General features: G+C 48.5%; 1 protein-coding gene across 2 annotated transcripts in view; it reads left to right on the top strand.

Annotated features, from left to right (window-relative positions):
• FAM129B (family with sequence similarity 129 member B) overlaps window positions 1–20,096 on the top strand; it is a 97,654-nt gene that overhangs the window by 35,679 nt on the left and 41,879 nt on the right. For both annotated transcript variants that reach the window (XM_019540618.1, XM_019540617.1), the window contains exon 2: window positions 9,654–9,784. In XM_019540618.1, coding sequence (XP_019396163.1) covers window positions 9,654–9,784 — 131 coding nt within the window. The remainder of the gene's footprint in view (window positions 1–9,653; window positions 9,785–20,096) is intronic.

Raw genomic sequence — 20,096 nt, 5'->3', positions numbered from 1 at the left:
GCTGGCAATTTTTCTTCCTGTTGTAGAGATGGACAATCAAGGCATCCTTGAATTCTTGAGGGACTACCTTCTGCACCCACACACTGCAGAAGATCACTGATAAATGCCCCGTGCAGCACAGCACGCAGGTGGCCAGGAGTGCAGCTAGGTCCAGCTGGTAAGTCTGCTGGGAGGGAAGGGGTGCAGGGAGCAGATGGAAGGGCCCATGGTGAGGGGCTGGGGTAAATGGGGCCTGGGGGCTGGGGCGAGTCGTGCAAATGAGCCGTGTGCAGCTGTCTGTGTGTGTGTCTGCATGTTGGTGTGTCTTCCCCTCACTCCTGACCCACAGTACCCCTTGTCTTGCCAGGGTGTGCAGGGACCACCCCCCTCCCCGGGCTTCAAACCCTCCGCACGTACCCACAGCCTCCCCCAGAGCCCCCCAGCCAACACTTCAAAAATAGCATCTCATGATTTACTTTCCAAATCTCTTGGTTTTTAACAGTTTGTCTCATGATTTTTGCCATGGTGGGGTTGGCAATACTGCACTCTCATGCCTAACTGACATCCAGTGCTGTTCTTGGGCTCTCTTGGGTGTGCATCTTGGCAGGTGCTCAAAGCTGCACAAAACCAGCTGTGCTGCCTAATTTCTGGGCTTGGTTTGTGCTGAATGGGAGCGAGTAGGTGGTGCATATTTCTGGGTGGTGATTGCAGGCTTGGCTGAGAGCTGTCAAAGAAGTGGTTTCAGTGCACTAACTTTGGGAGAATTGGGCACAGGTTCTTTTGCATCTCAGACCAGGAAACATTGAGCTCTCCAGTCATTGTTGAGCGTAGGGCGTGTTTTCTCAAGGGAAGTATGCGTGACCAAAGAAGGTGACTCTGGCAGCAATGGCCATTGCAAATGATACCTGAGGGGATATATCAGTAGAGCTGGGGATCCTGGGGGACATCATAAAACTTGCTTAGTATTTGCGCTAAACCTGCCGACTAGCAAAACTCTGCTGCCTTTCAAGCATCATGGGTTACTCTTATCAAGCAAAAGATACTGGGGCCTTAATGCTGAATTTGCAAACCTAGAACTCGCCCCTTACCACCATGATACAAGAAGGCAGTCAGCCTTAGGCCTGTGTTTGCCATTGCACTGGTGGCTTCATGGATGGCAGAGATCAAGATGGTAGCACTCTCCTTTGGCTGATGCTTGCTGTCTCTGTCAAACACTTACTTCCTGTCCTAGCAGAGTATGGCACTAGTGATTCCCTGGGGACCCTATTGCTTTACATCGGTGTGATATATGTCCTACTGTCATGACCAGAGAATAGTTATTTGTCTTTGATTTATTTGACTCTGTACATCAACCGTCCCTCTCTACTAGCCACGCCACCAGAGCTGACCATGGCACGCCAGATGATTGCATACGCATAGTTCAGTCGCAGTGAGATTGCTTTCTCAAATATAAATATGCGTTGTGATGTTGCAGTTCTGCTGTAAATGACTTTCAACTGTCAGAAGTTTGAAACTTGGAGCGAGACTGTCTCTCTTACAGTTCCCACGTGGCCTCACTGCTACATGGTATAGTCACACTGATTTGTTTTCTCCCTGTTGCCAGAAGGTTGGTTCTCCTATGCGCGCGGGCCCTTGACACATCAGCAAAGGGGAGAAATGAATTTAAATAGGGAAAATGTGACTAAGCCACGTCAGCTAGCCGGGAAGCCAAGGAAGGGCCAAAAGCCATCCTGAACTGTTTGTATAGTGACTAAATGTCATGTTGATGCTGTCCCATGAATGCAAGAAGGAGCAGGACCCAGGGGGTTTCTAAACACTAAGTAGACTCTGCATTGAGCCCTTGTTGATTGGGAATCTGTGCTGAGGTTGGGGGGGTTGCACAAGGGTGTTCCTGACAGGTGTTTATACCGCTATGAACTAGATTCCTTGCATGTCTGTCTTCCCATTGCTTCCCTGAGAAATGTGGAAGCACTGTGTGTGGGAGAGGGGACCAATCTTACACTCACTTTTGGCAGGGTAGGGGCAGAGGCCTTACTTAGCTTTTGCATGCCATGAAAAGCCTCCCCACCTCCGTGGGTAGAGTCAATCTAGATTCATCTTGACCACTGCAGCTGGATTCAGCCGACAGCCCTTAGTCTGCCCGTATGTTATCTGCTAGGGAGTCTTGCTGAATGTTTCCCTACCAGGTACCTGTCCTCCCATCAAGATGGAGAGCAAATCCCATGGGGGAGAGCAATGTGCAGAATTTGCGGATGTTGCATGGATGAGTGAGGTTGGGGGTTGCAGATGTCAGACTTCTGGCAAGGGCAATGAGAAGGCACTTGTGTGCAGGCTTGTTTCTGCCCAAGGGTGGGAAGCATGTGGCTATAAAGTTTGCTGCTGCCTAGGGCTGATCCTGGAAGTCTGGCTAATTAAGCAGCCTTAAATCTCTTAAATCCTCATGATGGGTTTGTCTGCAGTGCTCTGCCCTATACTTGCTTAAGATAGGCATCCTAGCCAATGTGGTTTTTTCCCTTGCCTCCAGTGAGTGTCTCTTTGTATGTGGAATTAATGATCCTCTGCGAGGGCCCTGTGTGTGCAATCAGCTTTATTGAGCTGCCTAAATCTATACATTAATTGCGCGTTCTTTCCAAACCACAGCCACATGCCATTCCTGGTCAAGGGCTTTCCAAATGGTCTGGTGCTGGTGATGAAAGACTAGAGGGACACTTGCCTATACTTCAGTGCAGTTGAAATGGGAGAGAAAAAGAAAGTCCTGGTTTAAAGTACGGCTTCTCTTGGCTCTTCTGGAGTATCTGCAGCTGCAGCTAGAAGAAGTTCCAGCTGGCTCAAAGGGCGGTTGGTTTTATCTTGGATGGCAGCACCAAGGTTACAAGCGGCTTCCTTGCTGTTCATGGTCTGACTGCCAGCCACAGGGCTGTGGGAAGGAAGAGGACTTTTTCTTCTCTTGCTTGGAGTCCGAGGTACTCCCTGTTTTCTGGAGCTGGGGAGGGAAGAATCAAATTCAGTGTTGATATGCGTCGGATTACAGTAGCCCTGGGAGACCTTAATCAAGTCTGCATGCAGCGCAGTGGAGCTCTGTACGGTGACGTGAGCTCTGCTCCAAGGAACGTTCAAATTTAGCTTCACTAGAAAAAAAACTAGCACGGCTCTGCCTCATTTCCCATCTCGGCCAGAAAATGGGCCTCTAGCACAGCTGGGACTTTGAACTTCAGTCTCCCAGATCCCAGTCCAGGGCTATAATTGCAAAACCACCTGGACTTCAGGGGAAGAGGACACGTTCCATTCTCCCTTTCTTACTCCTTGTGAAGATGACACCCCTCCTCTGTACTGCTGCCTCCCCTCCCGTTGGGTGAGTCTTCCACGGTGGTGAGCTCCCACATGAGTTCTTTAAAATTGAGCTGAACAGAGCTTACTAGGGGGACCGTTGTCTGGTTGAGCCCAGTTCTAACACTCAAACTCCTGGTTGGACTAAGCTGAGGATCTTCCACTGGGGCTTTGCACCAGTCAGACCCTCAGTGAGTTGGAGGGCAACAGAAGTGCCGCACATCTGAGCTGTTCACAGTGGGGCAGCTTTCTAACTCCTTGTGTCTGGAGGCTGCAGTCCAGACTGAGTCCCAAGACACCCTGGAGGCCCTGCTTTGTTTGGAGTACCTCTTCCCTCTGCTGTGCCTGTTCGCTGCCCTCACGGGTCTGCAGATGTCAGGAGGGCGGCTTGTCCAGGTGACTCATCCATCTGTCTTGGCCTTTCCAAAGACTAAGACCAGAACCAGCTCTGTGCTCCCCTCGTAGTGCTTCCCTTCCCTCCCAACATCCACTGGCAGCTTTTACTGCCACGCTGTCCTGTGCATGGCTCACCCCCAGACCATCCTCCAGTTTCTCTCCCTGTGATGGAGCCAGGCAGGGCACCTTGTCCGGGGTGTGTGCTCTCTGCACAGAGGTTGGAGTCTTGTTTGCTAAACTGAGTGTGAGCACCTTTCCTCTGATTCTATGACAGCTGTTTGCCTCGAAGTCTTTTCCTTTTGAAGAGCCCCTGAGAAATGAAGGTAGTTCTTATCTAGCAGACACCTTCTGCTTTAGAAGCGCCCATGTTAGCAAACTGACTGTCTGTCTGTCATCACCTTTTTCTTCCACACCTGCAGGAAAACACTGCTTGGCTGGGGCCCAGGTGTTCCCAGGCACCTGCCCTAATACCAGCCATCAACTCCCCAGCAGGAATAGCTCCATGTAGATGAGCAATCCTCCTGCAGGTGAGGATCCTGGGAGAGGCTGGGGTGGCTTGATGGGCGCTTCACAGATCCTAATATGGAGAGATGCCTGGAGCTGGACTGTGGTTGAAAAAGCAACCGCCTAGCTCAGGGGCGGGCAAAATGTGGCCCGGGAGCCGGATGCGGCCTGCCAGGCCATTCTGTCTGGCCCGCAAGGCCCCTAAAAAATTTAGAAAATTCATGTTTATCTGCCCTGGGCTGCCTGTCATGTGGCCCTCGATGGCTTGCCAAAACTCAGTAAGCGGCCCTCTGCCCAAAATAATTGCCCTTCCCTGTCCTAGCTGGATGGGGTATACTGGTGCCATGTGCTGCAGCAAGAGCATTTGGACTCCTAGTGAGGCACGTTAGAGAGCTGGAAAGGTGGAGAGGAGGAGCCCCTGTACAGTGGACTTTGCCTTCCTTCCACACCCTCATGTCACCTGTCTTCTGGAAACTTGCATCACCCTTGGTGCCAGCCTCGGGGAAGGCTCTTGTGTTCATGCACCAACCTGCATGCTCAGTTAGGTCCGTGCTTTCAGTGTAAGGAAGCGGTGAGACAGGACCTCATCCAGTGCATTTAAATGGGACAAGGGAATTACAAGTTCTCCCACGCGTTTTCCATCCTGTTTCTCTCACTGAAAGAACCTTGGAAAGTGCAACCCTCTCCTCCCCTGGGCAAGCTGCAAGATCACACTCCAGTCAGGAAATGCCTTCACAGCAAGCTTTGCATGCAACCTCACTCCACGTCTGCATTGGTTTCACTTGCCTTGTTTAAAGGCTGTTACTTTACAACCCCATGGCACTTTCTATATGCAGAACTTGAAAACTTAATGAGAGCATTACTACCGAAGCCTTATCTGGGGTAGATGAATCTTGGCATCTGCTGCTTCCTCTGTAGAATGAGTCACAGAGGAAGTGATTCGCCTGAGGTTACATACCAGTGCGAGAGCTGGGGAGAAGGCCGTCTGCAGGCTTTGGTTATATCCTAACAAGGCTGTTCTTCTCCCCAAACTCTGGCAACATGTCACTCTGCTAGTAACATATGCTATGCAACGTACAGGATGTGCAATATGGGCATGCTAGCATTGTTGGAACAATCTGAACATCAGGAATTTCCTGCCTCTGAGTGGAATCTGAGGCATTTGATGTTTAAACGCTGAACAAAGACCATGTAACCCACAATTAACCCCCTTTAGGGTGTGGTGTGCTCCAAGAAGGGTGGGAATTGTAATCCTGCTGGGCTGGACTCTAAAGTGGCAACACAATGGTAGTCAGATGATTCAATCTGAGAGGTGAGGGAGGGGAAGCAAGGCACAGAAGGGGGAAAACAGGCTGCCTAGGCTCACGTGACAGGTAAGCGGTAGAGCCAGGAGTAGAACCCAGGTCTCGTGATTTGAGGTTCAGGGGATGCCATGGCATTCATGCTGGAGTCAAAGGGGCCTTCCCTTTATATACCCGCTATATACTGTCCAGGGACCAGAACAGCTGGAAGCAAATGGTTGCATCTCTTTGGAGAGTCTGTGATTAGCAGCTCCTGGAGGGGGTATGTGTTAAAACAGCCTCATTTTGCACAGCTGGCTGCTGGACACATCACAGTTTCTCTGGAGAAAGACTGTGCCCCATGCACAGGAAATGGATGGTGGTCCCCAACGGGCTGTTTTGTGTGTGGTATGGGGAAATCTGTATGCCAGTGCTTCTGCATGGACTTGTCCATCCTGAACCTGGTGCTTGAGCAGGGATCACGTCCACCCTAGTTGGCCACATTGGCTGCCTATATATGTGCTTAGGGGCTGCAGGGGAGGTGGGGCATTTTAATTAGAGTGGCTGCCAGATAGATACTCTGATTTAAGCCCTTCACCATCATGTGTATTAAGCCCCTGCACACGTAAAAAATGACTGCAGGATGCTTTATCTAAACCTCATTTGACAAGGTTTAGATAAAGTGCCCCTGAGCCTTTTTAAAAGCTCACAGGGGCTTAATACATGTGACGCTGCGGTGACCCTGGAGTCTTCTAATTAAAACACAGAACAGTCCGCTCCCACACTTTCTAATTAGAATGCCAACATGCACGTGTATGGGCAGTTTATGTGTGTACTGAGCACAGGGAGGGTGGGGACGGACCAACAACATCCAAAGTCTCTAACTTCAACAGGGACATGACGGGGTCCTAATGTGGACTGTGCCTGGGATTTTTCAAATGAGCCAAGGGGGTTTTGTTACTTAAATCCCACTGAGTTCCTTCAGGCTATCCCTCCCTAGAAACAGTGACTCATAGTGATAACTGATGACGAGCAGGGAGACTCTGTTACATGTCTTCCGGAAATGAGCTGCTGACATCTGCTGAACTGCCAGATTTAGAGAAGGGACAAGAGATGCAATAGGTGCCTTGGCTGGGAGACATAACTAGTGCATTCAGACCCTGCCTTCCAAGTCCATGAGAAATTTTTTTCTCTCTCTCGCTGGGTCTCCAGTTAAACGCAGTGCCTGCATTCTTCTGTTGAGTGGTCCAGCACTGAGGGGTGGGACACTAGGGACAACCTTGATATGGACCCCGTACTTACCAGGAATAAATGCAGCCAAGGTCTAATGTTCAGTTTCATTTTGCAACATAAGAGCCGTAATGATAATGTCTGCCGTTCCCTCTCCCTGGCAGAAGCCCTTGTCATAGAAAAATAGGTTTGGACAGGACGTCAGAGGGTCACCAACTCCACCCCCCTTGCTCAAGGCAGGATCACTGCTGTCTTGCACTTTAAAAAATTTCCAATACCTAGAGAGATTGTGAAATCCCTGTAAATCTGCTTCAGGGCTTAATCACCCTCCAAGTTAGAATGTCGTTCATAATATCTAACCTCATCTCCCTTGCTGCAGTTTAAGGCCATTACTTCATTCCTCTGGACATAGAATGAGAAGGTGATGGCAGATCCAGGAAAGCTTAGTTTGCATGAATAAGTGCAACTTCCACAGCAGAGACCTGAGCCACTGGGGTAGGGAGGAGGGGGCAACAAATGGCTATTATGAGAATCCTGGAAAGGCAGGAAGCTTACCACGGTTCCTGTATTTGGAAAGGAAGCATGGTGTGTGTGACATCTAATGTAAGGTTAGCTGGCAACAAATAAACATGAATGAGGGGAAGGTGTTGCCCTTAATAAAAGGAGCATTGGTGTAGCTGAGAATTGGGCCCAATGGGCACATCTACACGTACATTAATGCACACTAGTTACTTTGCATTTAGTTAAGTACTTGCTTAATGAAATACTAATGTGCAGTAACTACATTTTGCACTGGGTGCGTGGTTTTTTTAGTGACGCTTACTACGCAGTAGCCTAATACTGCTGCACAGTAGCATATTTGCACGGCTTTCACCCAGCACACTGCTGCACAGGGTTATTAGGCTGTTGCGCATTAAGTGTCTTGTGTAGACCTGCCCAGTATATTCAAGACTAGTGGTATTGGCATGCTAGGAAAGTATGTTCTTGCTGGTAGAACCTGCTCCTCGGCATGTTCTGGTGCCCGAGGAGGTGAGTGTGTTGCAGACCTGACTGCAGGCATTGTGTGCATGTTTGTGTGTATGGGTCAACTATTGAGTTTGTGGTGTTGGCCAAGGCAGTAGCTGGCCCCCTGGCACTTTGAGCTATATGGTGTTCTTTAAAGAAGATTAAGGTAGTGTGTTTCTCCCTGTATAATTCTAATAAGACATGGGCAAAAGCAGGTATGTGGTTCTCCCTGGCCAAATACACCGTAACACCCCTGGGGCCAACAGATACTTGACAGTTGGTATCAGATGGCCTCTTAGGATTGTCTGAAACTTCATGATTGTGTCAGGGATGTAGTGCAGATTTCTGTGCTCTAAGAGCAGAAACCCTGCCACGAGATCCCATGAGAAATATTGCATTCCTACCAAGGTGGGACCTAGGAGACCCAGCTGAGTGAAGTGCTTGTGTGTTAACAGACTGATTCCTTGATAAGAGAGATCCTTTGGTTCACTGCTCCCACGTGCGATGTGTCAAGTGCCCAGTGACTTTCTCCCTTGCCTGAGGAACATCCATGACTTCGTAGCATGAAAGACCATTAGAGTTTGTACGAGCGAATCTCTGGTTGAATCGGAGCTTCTGCAGGCGGCTATAGGAGCCTCTGCTGCCTTCTCCTGTTCCGTCTGTTGGCTTCTGGCTCACAGCTGGGTCGGCTGCGTGCTGGCTGGCTCCATCTTGTGGCATTGCTGGCACTGGGGATAGGGAATACATTTCAAGTGGCACTGCCCCCATGCTGTCCCTCACAGCTATGTTCCAGTTGCTTCACGTGTGCCCATGACGGGTTTGCATACATAGCAGAGGCAGGTGGACGTGTGACTCACCTGGCCCGTGGCTGCTTGATTCAACATTACATGCTCTGCCCCTGCCCCACCCAGCAGGTAGCAGGTAGTGGTGAGAACTGTCCCACACTGTCACCGGCCAGGGCTGGGTCCAGGGCCAGCCTGGGAACATACCGACAAAATATGTTGGGAATCTCTGCCCCTCCCTTATAATGAGATGGATCCCTGTGGCAGGGAGGCCCTTATGGGCAGCACACGAATAACATTTTGGTTTGCACTGCAGTTGCTGCTCAGGGGTACCGTATAGGATAGTGAAGCCTGGAGAAGTTACAAGTTGCCTCCCGTCAGATTGGTTCTTCCAGCCCTTCTAGGAAGGGGCTTGGAGACAACAGTGTGAAGGTGATGGGATTCAGCCTGGGGATTCAACTGCATTATGAGCACCGGGACATGGTGGTGGTGGAATTCCCCATGATTATTGCCCTAGGTGAGCTGGTCACGGCGTGGGACAAAAGACCCAGCTCTCACCAGGCAAAATGAAATGACTCTTATCTGGCGTGGGGATCTCTGGATTAGAAATGCCTGCAGAAAAGTAAATTGAAATTCATTGCCATTTAGGGCCCTGCGTTGTCCTAGCCCAGGCATAAAGGGCTTCTGCAAAGGCCTAGCTTTCTTAAGCTCGGTAGACGGTGCAGTCAAATCAACAAGGCTCTACCATGGTGAGTGGGAGTTGGTTTTGCTAATTGGTGCCTAGTATGAGAGAAAAAATGAGCAAAACTCCTACTGGAAAAAGAAACGCACATACACAGTTTGCCCAATAACCCGTACTGCATCCTAGAAATATGATTCCAGTAACCAGACGGATGGCCAGCGACTCGTGAACAGTCAATGCTGCCAAACTGGTAGGGGTGCTTCTAGTGGGTTGAAATTCCTCCACAGCTGCAGGAAATGAGACATCTGCTTATTAATCTCCCACACTCTAACGCTTGGATAGCTGGCTGGAGGAGCACGCCAAACAGGTGGGGGAGGGGGCTTCGATCACCCATGCTTGGAGGTCCCTGGATCTGTTCTTCTCAAGTTTGTGCTCTCTGATTAAACTTGAGTTTTCTCTCCCTTTCAGAGAAAACAGCGAAGGTGCTGGGAGAATTCTGCCAGTTTTACAAGGACCAGTACGGAGTTGCGCTCTTCAACAGCGTCCGCTATGAAATCGAAGGCAGTGGAGGGCTGCAGTCCCAGCTGCTCCACCGGAAGGTAGGGCTGCACCTCCTCAATAGCACTGGTTTGTCCTGGGATCCTGAGCTGATCCGTGCTCTTGTCCAAACACTGGGCTTGCATTACTGCAGACCCTCAAATGTAGAGATGAAGGTGGCCCGTAAAGGTGAACTTTGTCTGGAGTCCAAGGATATTCAGTTCCAGGAGCTTTGCATATGTCTAGATCTATTTTTGAGGCAGAGATGATAATATGAGGTAGGAGGGCAAAGCCACTGAGTCTATGTATTGTCACTGACTGACTTGAAGGTTACCAGGACTTCAGTAACAATGCATTTATCAAGTGCAAAGCTAGAGGACTAGCTAGAGAACTAGGAATCCAGTGTAAGACTAGGGAGACTTGGATGGGGAGATAAAAGCTGGAGAGGAAAACTTTCGCTCCATAGTAAGGAAGAGAGACCAGCGGTGAAGCTCACCCTTCATAAAGCCTGTGCCTTCCCCCAAAGGCTTTACAGTCCAAGCGAAGGAGCAGAGCTTGAAACCCACTTGTCTGCCTGCAGGATGTATGCAACTGGGGAAGCTGTCAGTCCAGCTGGAAACAGAGGAGGGTTTGGGGCTCTTTCTGGGAGAACCAGATATTCAGACTCCAGAGTCTGCGCGACTTAATGGCAGCTCTGAAATGTGATTAATTCATTCCTACATAGCCAGAAGGGTAGGAAGCCGTCTCCTTTGAGAACAGGACTCAAGGCTTGGACACAATGCCTACCTTGGCATCTGGATTCAGAGGCTGAAGAGCCCACGTGGGTCTGAACTCTGTGGATGCAAAAACATGAGCACCTGCCTGAAGGGCCCCTGAATACTGCTACTGGGAAGGAGCAATATATAGATAAAGCAGGCATGCACATGGTGGTTTTGTTGGATTTACCTGTAGATGGGCTCCAATTCCAGGTGCCTGCTTCCTGCAGCATTGGGGTATTGGGAAGACCTTGTATGCAGCAGGATTCAGAGAGCTCCCTCACCAAAGTCACAGTTACCATGATTGTGCAGGGTTGAGGACATGGCCCTGGCTAAGAGACTGTGGGAGGAAGAGGAAATGTTGTTTCAGGGCCCATGCCAGTCTCTCACTAGGAATTAGGAGAAGTTGGGATGTTTGCGATAATTTTGCCACAGTCTGCCTGCTATGGGTTTAGTAAATGTACCTCTACATCCAGTTCTGCCCCCCTCAGAGGCAGGATGCTGGACCAGATGACCTTGGGTCAAACCCAGCCTAGCTATTTATCTGTTCAGAACTGATCTTTCCATCCATTTTCTCCTGCCCACTCCCTGAAAAACAGTCTGATAGGATCTGACTCTTCTTCTTCTCTTGTATACTTCATTTCCCACTCTACGCATCATTCATGTCGTAGAGCCACACGCCAGCTTTATTGTTGACGCTTGCCAGGTCCTTATCCGGGGTGTGCTGCTCACATGAGGTCAGTGCATCAACACATTCACATATTGGACTGTCCTTTAAACCCGTCTCATGGAGTATGGCATTAAAGCGTCCAGCTCCATAGTGAATCCTGTTTAATCCATAAATTGTGGGAGAGCTCGTACTCGAGTGGATAGGGTGTTGGGTTGCTTATAAAGCACTTGAGGCGTATCTGACTGGAGATGCAGGAAAGGCAGGAGAGAAAAGGCTAGTTGATCAAAGCAGGAAATTCAGAATATTTCCCCTACTAGCTTTGAATTGTATCAATAAATCCATTAACTAAAGGGTTACGTTGGTCATCTATCATAGCGCAATGTTAGCCCTCTTTTTTCCAATAAGGAGGCAGTGGGTTAGGTAGATTTAGGCACAATCTGGGAATGCATTGCTGCAGCATTCGAATTGCTTTGGATGGGGGATTGGTTGTTGGCTCTTCTGACTTCCTGTCCTGCTCTGCGTAATCCTTTGCATTGGCTTTTGTGGGGCATTTTTGTTGCTTGCAGGAAAATCTTGCTGTGGCTGCCTTCTCATCCATACACGATTGCTGAGACATAGGATGTGTATTGTGGCAGTGTCTATGGTTACCAATTGTGGGGCCTCACAATAAACACAACTATTCCCTGTTCCCCTCCTCCTCCTTCCTCCAAGGAGATGGGTCACTGGTTCTGCGGAGGTTGGACAGATGGAGTAAGTGGTTTGCAGCCTTCAGTCTCAAAAACTAGGGGCCGCATCTCTATGACTCATAAGTGACCATGAGAAAGGAGGCTGGGGAAGCGGGGATTCTCTAGCCTGTCTTGCCATCCAGTGGTATTTATTGCCCATGGATACTGCTTCCAGGGTGTCTTCCTCCTTCTTGGCTTTTTGGCCAAGACGCAACCTTAATGCTGTCTAAAACTTTGGGTTGGTTGATATTTTGTTTCCATGCCAGTGGGTATCTTTCAGTGAGGGAGGAAGCATCTGAGTTTCGGTTCTTTACCAGTTCGGTGGCACTGCTTGTCCTGTTTGCAGCTCGGACGTGCCCTCACTGCAGAGGAAGAGCATGTCAACATCGATCATAAACAAAACCAGCGACAGGAAATCCCAAGCTGCATGGTCGGAAGCCTTTAGTTAGAAGAGAGGAGGGAGATTGCTCCTTTTTGGCCTATAATTAGCTTGGAACGGATTAGCTTTGATTTTTGTCGAGTGTTGGGAAGCAAGCCTCCATGCTACACTTGTTGCCTCTTTTTTTTTATTTTTTTACTCTCAGGAAATAAAACAAACCTACATATTAAGTTTTTAGAAGTAGAGATTCATAAATGAAATCTCATTGGATAATATTATTTGATTATAGTGTTTAGTTCACACTTGCCAGATTTAATTAGCAGCAAGAACAGGCACCTCTTTCTTTTCCCTCTGTAAATTTAATTTACTGTTGCCCATGGGAAGTTCTCTAATGGCCAGAAAAATAAGAAATGTGATCATTGAAGAAGTAGAGACACAGAAATGTGACTAAGGATGAGTGAGTATGAAGATATTGCACAACTGTGGAGGGAAGTAATCAGGAAGGCTGAGGCACAGAATGAGTTACAGTTGGCAAGAGACACACAAGACAATAAGAAAAGATTGTATAAATACACTGGGAGTAATAGAAGAGACATGGGGCCTTTGATTATTGGGAAAAGGGAGCAAATAGCAGAACAAAGAAAGCTGAAGTATTCAGTGCCTCTTTTTTTGTTTCAGCTTTCACGCACATGTTGTAATTGGTGTGCGTGTGTCTGCTTGTGTGCATTTAACAAGGAAATAAAAGCCCAATCCAGAATGAGGGGAAAACTCAGGCTTTAAGCAATATTTGGCTGTATTGAAGTTAGCAAGGCCTGGTAAAATTCTCAGTGAAGTTTTTACAGAATGAACTGAAGGAATATCAGCACCATCAGCAGTATATCTTCAAGAACTTCTGATGGGTGGAGGTGGTTGCAGATAACTTGAAAGGCAAACATAGTGCCTAGCTCTATAAGAGGGAAGAAGGGAGGGCCCAGGGCACTCCAGAGCAGTCAGCCTAACTTCAGTACTTGGAAGATACTAGAACGAACTATTAATCCATGTGTATGCAGTCAAGGACAGTAAGTTAATAAGAAAGAGCCAGGAGTAAATCTAATGTTATCTTTTGACATGGTCTCGTTGGTGATAGAGAAGAAATAGATGCAGTTAAGTCTTGACCTTTAAAAGGCTTTGGATGCTGTCCCACATGGCATTCTCCATGAGTAGGGGAATACAGGGAGTTCATCTAGACCAGGAGAGTCAAACTGGTTTGTACCCCCTTCTCCCTCCTTTTCAGCTGGATCCGAAAAAGGTAGACAAACGTGACAGAGTTCAGAGGAGAAAAATAAAACGATAAGAGGCTCAGAAAATATGACTCATTTTGAAGATTGCAAGGTTGAGTTCATTTCTTCTAGTCACGCAGACAGAGGGAGGGCCTACATCTTCAGATATGTAAAGCTGAAATAGAGGGAGGTGATCAATATTTCTGCATGGCTGTAGAGGATAGCATGGGAAGTAACGGGCTTAATTTACACTGAGGAAATCTGTGTTGGGTGTTAGAAATCATTTCTAACTCGTGAAGCAGCGAGGGATAATAGAATTGTTTTGCAGGGTGTCTCATGGGTGGATTTTTTTCCTGCTTCTCTAGACGTTCAACTAGCGCTCTTCGCTTTTGTTGTCTCACGGTTGCAACATACAAGAGTCACCTTCTCTGCTCCAGACTGGAAAGAGCTTGAGTAGCCTCCATAGTTGCTGCTTTTTCAGCTCTCCAGCTACTGCGTCTTCTTATCTCCTTCTTTTCCCTGGCCTATTCCTCCTAAATCCTTCTGTCTCTCTCTGCTCTTGTTACTTAGCTCTATAATTGAGTAATTCAGATAATTCAATAATGGCCTCGGAGGCACAATTTAATTGGCAAAGATTTAAAAAAGTGTTGGTCAATCTTCCTAAGCCAAATGTAGATAGGTTTTCTTCTGCAGAGCTATCTGTCTGTCCTGATAGTGTTAGAGAGGTCAATAGATCAGCTTGGCAGGTTGTACCTTTCCAGGTGAATACAGGCACATAATAAGATACGCTTAATATAGAGCAGTAGCTTAAATGCAAGCACAAACAGTTGTGAAAACAGCTACTGGCATAAAAGCGGGCCCTGAGGTCTTGACTTTTGTTCCAGCACTCTTCTCCTCCAAGAGCTGGATCTCAGGTGCAGTCTAGCTCTGGATCTTATGTGGATTAAATTGTTTGAATGCTCTATATCCATCACCCAACTGTTTGGCTTCATCCTTTCATGCCTTAAAGCGAGGCTTTCCGAGCGTAAATGGCAGTTAACTGACTGGCAGAGGAGAGGAAGGGAGCTCAACTATTCTGCCAAGCAAATCAGGCAGTCTTCTCATGAGACAGGCTCCCTAGCAGTCTCTACACTAATGCAGTTCCCTAATGCTTCTACCATTGCTGTGGCCAATGATGGGGATGCTGGTATAGGCAAGGTTTCTTCACCATTACTTATACTCTACATCTTTGGAACTCTCCAGGCCACAAAATATCACAATGTGCTTGTACCGCATTGATCTCGGTACATATTTGAGTCCATAACAGTAGATGACCCTGATGACAGCTGCCACAGCCCTGTTCATGCTCTTGGTCCCACTGCTGAGATCCAAGGAGGAATCCTTGCAAACTCTGGGTCAGGTTCTGCTCTTGTTTCCAGCTTATCCTGAAGCTCCACTGAAGTCTTTGGAGTTTCGCTAGTGAAATCAGCCGAGCGTCATGTAAGCACACAGTACTAAATGCACGTTGCTGTAATGCAGTAGTTTTTGATCTGTGGTCCGTGGACCCCTGGGGATCCACAGACTGTCTGAGGGATCTGTGAAAGATGACTATGATTGGTCAAAAGTGTACGAATCCCCACACTGTCAATTTGTAGGGGTCCGCAGCTCTCTTAAAAACTTTTTAGGGGTCTGTCTGCAAATGAAAAAAGGTTGAAAACCACTGCTCTGATGCACCCTGCTGGAGTGGAGGGCACCCAACATACTTCACACACACTCGCAGGGAGGAGGAAAGTCTCACCCGGATCACTCAGAAGTTCCCATAACACTTTCCTTAATAGCAGGGGTTTGCCTCAATCCAGAATACAACATGCAAGACCTACGCATAAACTGCCTGGTATGTATAACTTTGGGACTCCATCACAGCATGGGTATGCACTAGTGAGTTGTGTGGGTAAGTGTTAGCCCAGTCAATGGGTGTGTGAAGCAAAATAAACCAGGGATGAATGATGCCCCTGTGAAGAATGAAGCCCTGGTGTCCACAACAAGAGCTTTATTTCAACACTGGGTGTATGATGGAGGCGCTGATGCATGGGGTGCCTCTGAAAGGGCGCCTGTGTCATAAAGCCCAGCCAGCTGCCAGAGAGTGTATGAGAAATGGGAGTGAGTCATTGAGGTCAGGGACACGGTGCCACTTTAAAATGAGTTTATATAAATAGGACATTCCACTGCTGAGCTGCTTCAGGAAATTCATTTTGTTCCTCATTGCTGCAGGGCCTTGGAAACTCCTGCAGCCTAGCCTGGCTTGGCCCGGGGTAGTTAACAGGGATCTCTGGCTGACCGGGACCAATTCTTGGCCTGATCCTGAGTGGTCCTGACCACCTGTCCTCCCTAGCAATGCCAGGTGCAAAGAGATCAAACATATACATTCCTCTTCAGCCCTCCCAAGACTTGTAACAGGGCATGGTTAACTCAGGTCTAAGTCATGGCAGAGCACTGGAATAGGAGCTAAGCATTTGCAGCTGGTGGACATCTTACCAAGCGACTGGTGTGTTTACATGCTGACCTCCCTTGAAAATCTGTCTGCTATGAGTGGGGAGGGGACCCATGGAAATGTGGCCTCCTGTGTTTTTGCATAGGTTTTCTTCTTCAAACAAAAAACTTGCTGCTGTCGCTCAGCTGGTGACTGCCTGATCCTGATGCGGCACTGCAAAGTGAGAGCTGGGAGCCGTCCAGGAAGCAAGCAGCTCTGGGGCAGCAACAACCTTGCATCCTTCCTGTGAGGCACCTGAAGGAGGAATTTGCCTTTCCCTGCTGTTTTACTCAAAACCAGCCTTTGATGTCCATGTCTGGGCGGCCTGCCAGAACAATGGTATCCCGGCTAAGGAGGCCCTGTGGATTTAAGTGTTTGTAGCATATACCAAGTCCTTGCTGAATGGAAGTTGGGAGGAAGGGGGTGGAGGTTCAGAGCTTCTAAATTGCCTGTTAAGTCTAGATTAAAGTCTGCCAAGGTCTCCTGAGATTCAGCCTTGGGTTTTGACCAGCATCTCCTTGATTGTTGTCTTTGTGAGGAAGGGAGAACCTAACAAGCAGACAGCATGTGCCTGAAAGTCTGCTTTGTCGAGAAAGGGTCAAGCATGTTTACCGAGTTACCAAGGTGGGGTAAGCTTTACCGAGTTACCAAGCTTATTGCTGTGGTTGAAGAATATCGGCATGAGGATCTAGGGCACGAGCTGAGCAGTTCTGAGAGAGGAGCCCTTGGAGGAGCCAAGCCTTGCGGGGAGAAGGTGCGAGTTGATCTGTTGCTTCTGTTCATGAAGACAATCTCCAGGGAAAGTGTGGCCGGATTGTGCCTAGTGTGGCCTGTGTTTCCAGAGCAGACTAAGAAGAGAAAGCAGCATTGCAACGTGCAGTCCACATGGGTGGGAGAACTGCAATTCAGGCTCTGAAGAAGATTTAATCTGGCTACCTTTAAATACTGTTTTAAAGCTGTGGCTACCAGCCCTTTCCTGGTCAAGGGCCATATCAGCACATTCTCAGGAGTGCATATATAGTGTAAAATAGAGGATTGCAACTGGCTTACTCTTAGATATGCAGCAATATAGGGACAGTACAGGTCCTGCCATATACTGATCTGCCCTGTTTCCACAAGCATGTCCCTCTGCTACAGGTAGTGCTTAGCAAGCCAAGTCCTACAGCAGGGGTCAGCTGGGCTTGTGGTGCCCTGGTCCCTTCCCTGCCATGTGCCCTGAGTTGCACGTGCAGCTGCCGCCACAGAGCCAGTTCCCCGGGCTCCAGACCCTGGTGCAGCTGTTTGTAGCCTGCCTGCCACCTGCTGCAGCTGCCCAGAGCCCGGGACAGCTGTGGCAGGCAGCTGGGAAGCTGTAAACAGCTGTAAACAGCTCCGTGGCCAGTGGCAGCTGCCCAGAGCCTGGGCTGGCTGTGGCATGCTAAGCAAAATAGTGTCATATGCCATGCTCAGGAATGCATGCCAGGGGTTCCCGATCCTTGTCCTGCAGTGTCTTTGGGGCCTGCACCTTTAATAAAGATGACCTGGGCTGACCAGAGACTCCTAAATAAAAGGCGAGCTGACTACCCCCTGCCCATGTCATGGTGAGTGGGATGAAACAAATGGAGCACGAGCCTCTTCTAGCGCAGGTGTAAGTGCTGAACTACTGGTCATTCCCCTAGCCACCCAACAGAGCATCACACCATGCAACAGCAGTGAGATAGATCCTCTCTGGCAGTAGCAGTGGGACGGGGACTTGAATTTCTGTTCTGCCTTAGGCTTGGCTTCTGTCAAGAAAGCTAATCCACTTTTCTTTGTTGTTACCGGCATCTGCCCATTGGGAATTTCAATGGCACCCACCAAATCATGAGCTTTTATAGAAGACTATAAGGGTCATAGATCTTCCTCTGCTAATGGTGGTGATGCTCACAACTAGGCAAGGACCATCAAGAAACGTTTTGGAAAAAATAATCTCTAGTTTGGAAACTTTAGAGTCTAAAGCAGATCAAGCTGATGGATAAACATGGTGTTTTTTGCTGTGGTTTGTCCAGCTTAGTTGCTTGCTCTCTGCTCATAGAAATAATACCTCCTTGCTGTTTTCACACTCTGCCACAAAAGAGTTTCCCTCCTGGATGTGACCTTCATTGTTCCCTTGCTACCTTCTTTTTTTTTTTTTGGTTTCACAACTGGCTGCCTCTGGGATGGGGAAGAACTGGATTTTTGGGGAGGGTGTTTTAGGATTGTAGATCGTAAGAGCTAAGGTATGGGGAAAGGTCTTGGGGGTTCTCCATGAACCTACAAATTCAGGGGCTAGGTGTCCACCCAATTCACTGAAAGGCATCTCACCCTGCGTTCGCACAAATGTTTTCCTTTCTGCTTGCACTGGGAGAGCTGCCACTCCAAATGACCTGTGCTTAAAGCTTCTTGCTCCTGAAATGAGAGTGGTTCTGGCTTTGTGGGTCTCAGTCAGCTGTTAGGTTGTGTCGGGACTTTCAAAATCCTACCAATGAGCTGAAAACGATTGACTGCAAGATATGGCAGGCCTTTCACTGCATGATATATTGCCAACAGTCAGAAATGAGCTGAAATACAGAGGGCCATCCATATCCTGGTCTGTTCTATGACCTCCTGCTTAAATTCAACAGGGTTCATGGATTTTTATGCCTCTAACATGGCCATGTTATCTCTGAAGCAGCAAGTCATAACTTGCTGATCAAAGCATGAGTCTGAAAGTCAGGGATTCCATTTTCTATTCCCACTTCTGCAATTTACTTAGTGTGACACGGAGCAAGCTGCTTCAGCAGTCTACAACCGGGAAATAGCATAGGGTACCCCTAGGTTGCGGCACAATTCTTTTGAGATCCTTGATGCCACAAAGTACTTTTGGCTTTCTAAGCAATAGTGAATTCTTTGGACTATTCTTGCAATGCTGTAAACAAACAAGGCTTTCCAGGTCTCATTGCTAATATAAAACCAGAAAGACTATGGGACCTTCCTCATCCCAAGCCCTCACACATGCTCCCTTATCCATCATCCACCCTCTAACAGCCAGTTTGCAGGGCTGACTCCTTCCCTTCCTTCTTCCTTTGTGTTAGGAAAACACATTTGTGTTCCCAAATGTTCATGTGATATAGCCAAAGGGCAGTGCATCTGCCTCCTGGAATAAGCCTGTGGGCAGGACCATGCTTATCCAGAAGGAGTAGGGTGCGGGAATTTGGCAAAAGTATGAGCCCAGGAGCCATTGGACAAGGTGTTGTGTGTGCTTAAATGAGCTGTCCTACACCTGTATCCTGCTTAAAAGGCTTAGTACACATGAGCTGTGCGTAATTATGGTAAGCGAGAGCTGCAGGAGGGAGAACCTGTTGCCTCCGGCTGCTTGTTAGCATTGGCGGCCAGTTGTTTTTTTACAGTTTAGTTTTGCAGCTGATCCTCTGCCTTCGAGAATGTAAACTCTCGAAGTACTTAATTGCCTTACTGTTTCCCTGATGAGGGACAAATTCCTGGACCAACAGACTAGCCATAAAATAACTTGCATTTATCTTGAGAGTTTGAGTCCTTGGGATCCCAAAGCACTTAACCTATGCATGAACTTGAGGCTTCAGGAGAAGGGAACAGCAAAGAGGTGTTTGGCACTCTGAGTGGGGCCCCTTGGCCAAGAGGCCCAGCACCTTCTGGTACCAGTGATGGGATCTTAACTGACTGTACACACCAGGCAGGGCTAGTGGCTTAAATTACCAGGAGAGTGAGCTTCCCGGGATGTGAGCTTCTCAGGCCTGGATACACAAGGAAGTTGAGTGGGATAGCTGTTCTGATCCAATTCTTGGAAGAGAAGCCCTTAGTTGTCTGGGGGGGCACAGCGACCGCTTACAGGCAGCTGTGGCCATGGCAGGGGTGTGGCGGCAGCGAGTGAGGAGCTCCCGCAGGCAGTGGTGTCAGCACCAAAGGGGGGGGGGGGGGTGAGTGGCGACTGCCTGCAGGCCCCACCAGCAGTGTCAGCAGTGCTTCTATCAGGGGATGCACCACCAATCTCATGGGGTGCACGTGCACCTGCATGCACCCCCTGTGCATTGCCAGTGGCTCTGGGAGGGTGTTTATGTGGGG

This window comes from Crocodylus porosus, unplaced genomic scaffold (genome assembly GCF_001723895.1).
Source record: "Crocodylus porosus isolate Cpor-Errol unplaced genomic scaffold, CroPor_comp1, whole genome shotgun sequence".
Taxonomy (NCBI): Eukaryota; Metazoa; Chordata; order Crocodylia; family Crocodylidae; genus Crocodylus; species Crocodylus porosus.
This window is presented reverse-complemented; position numbering and strand designations above follow the sequence as displayed.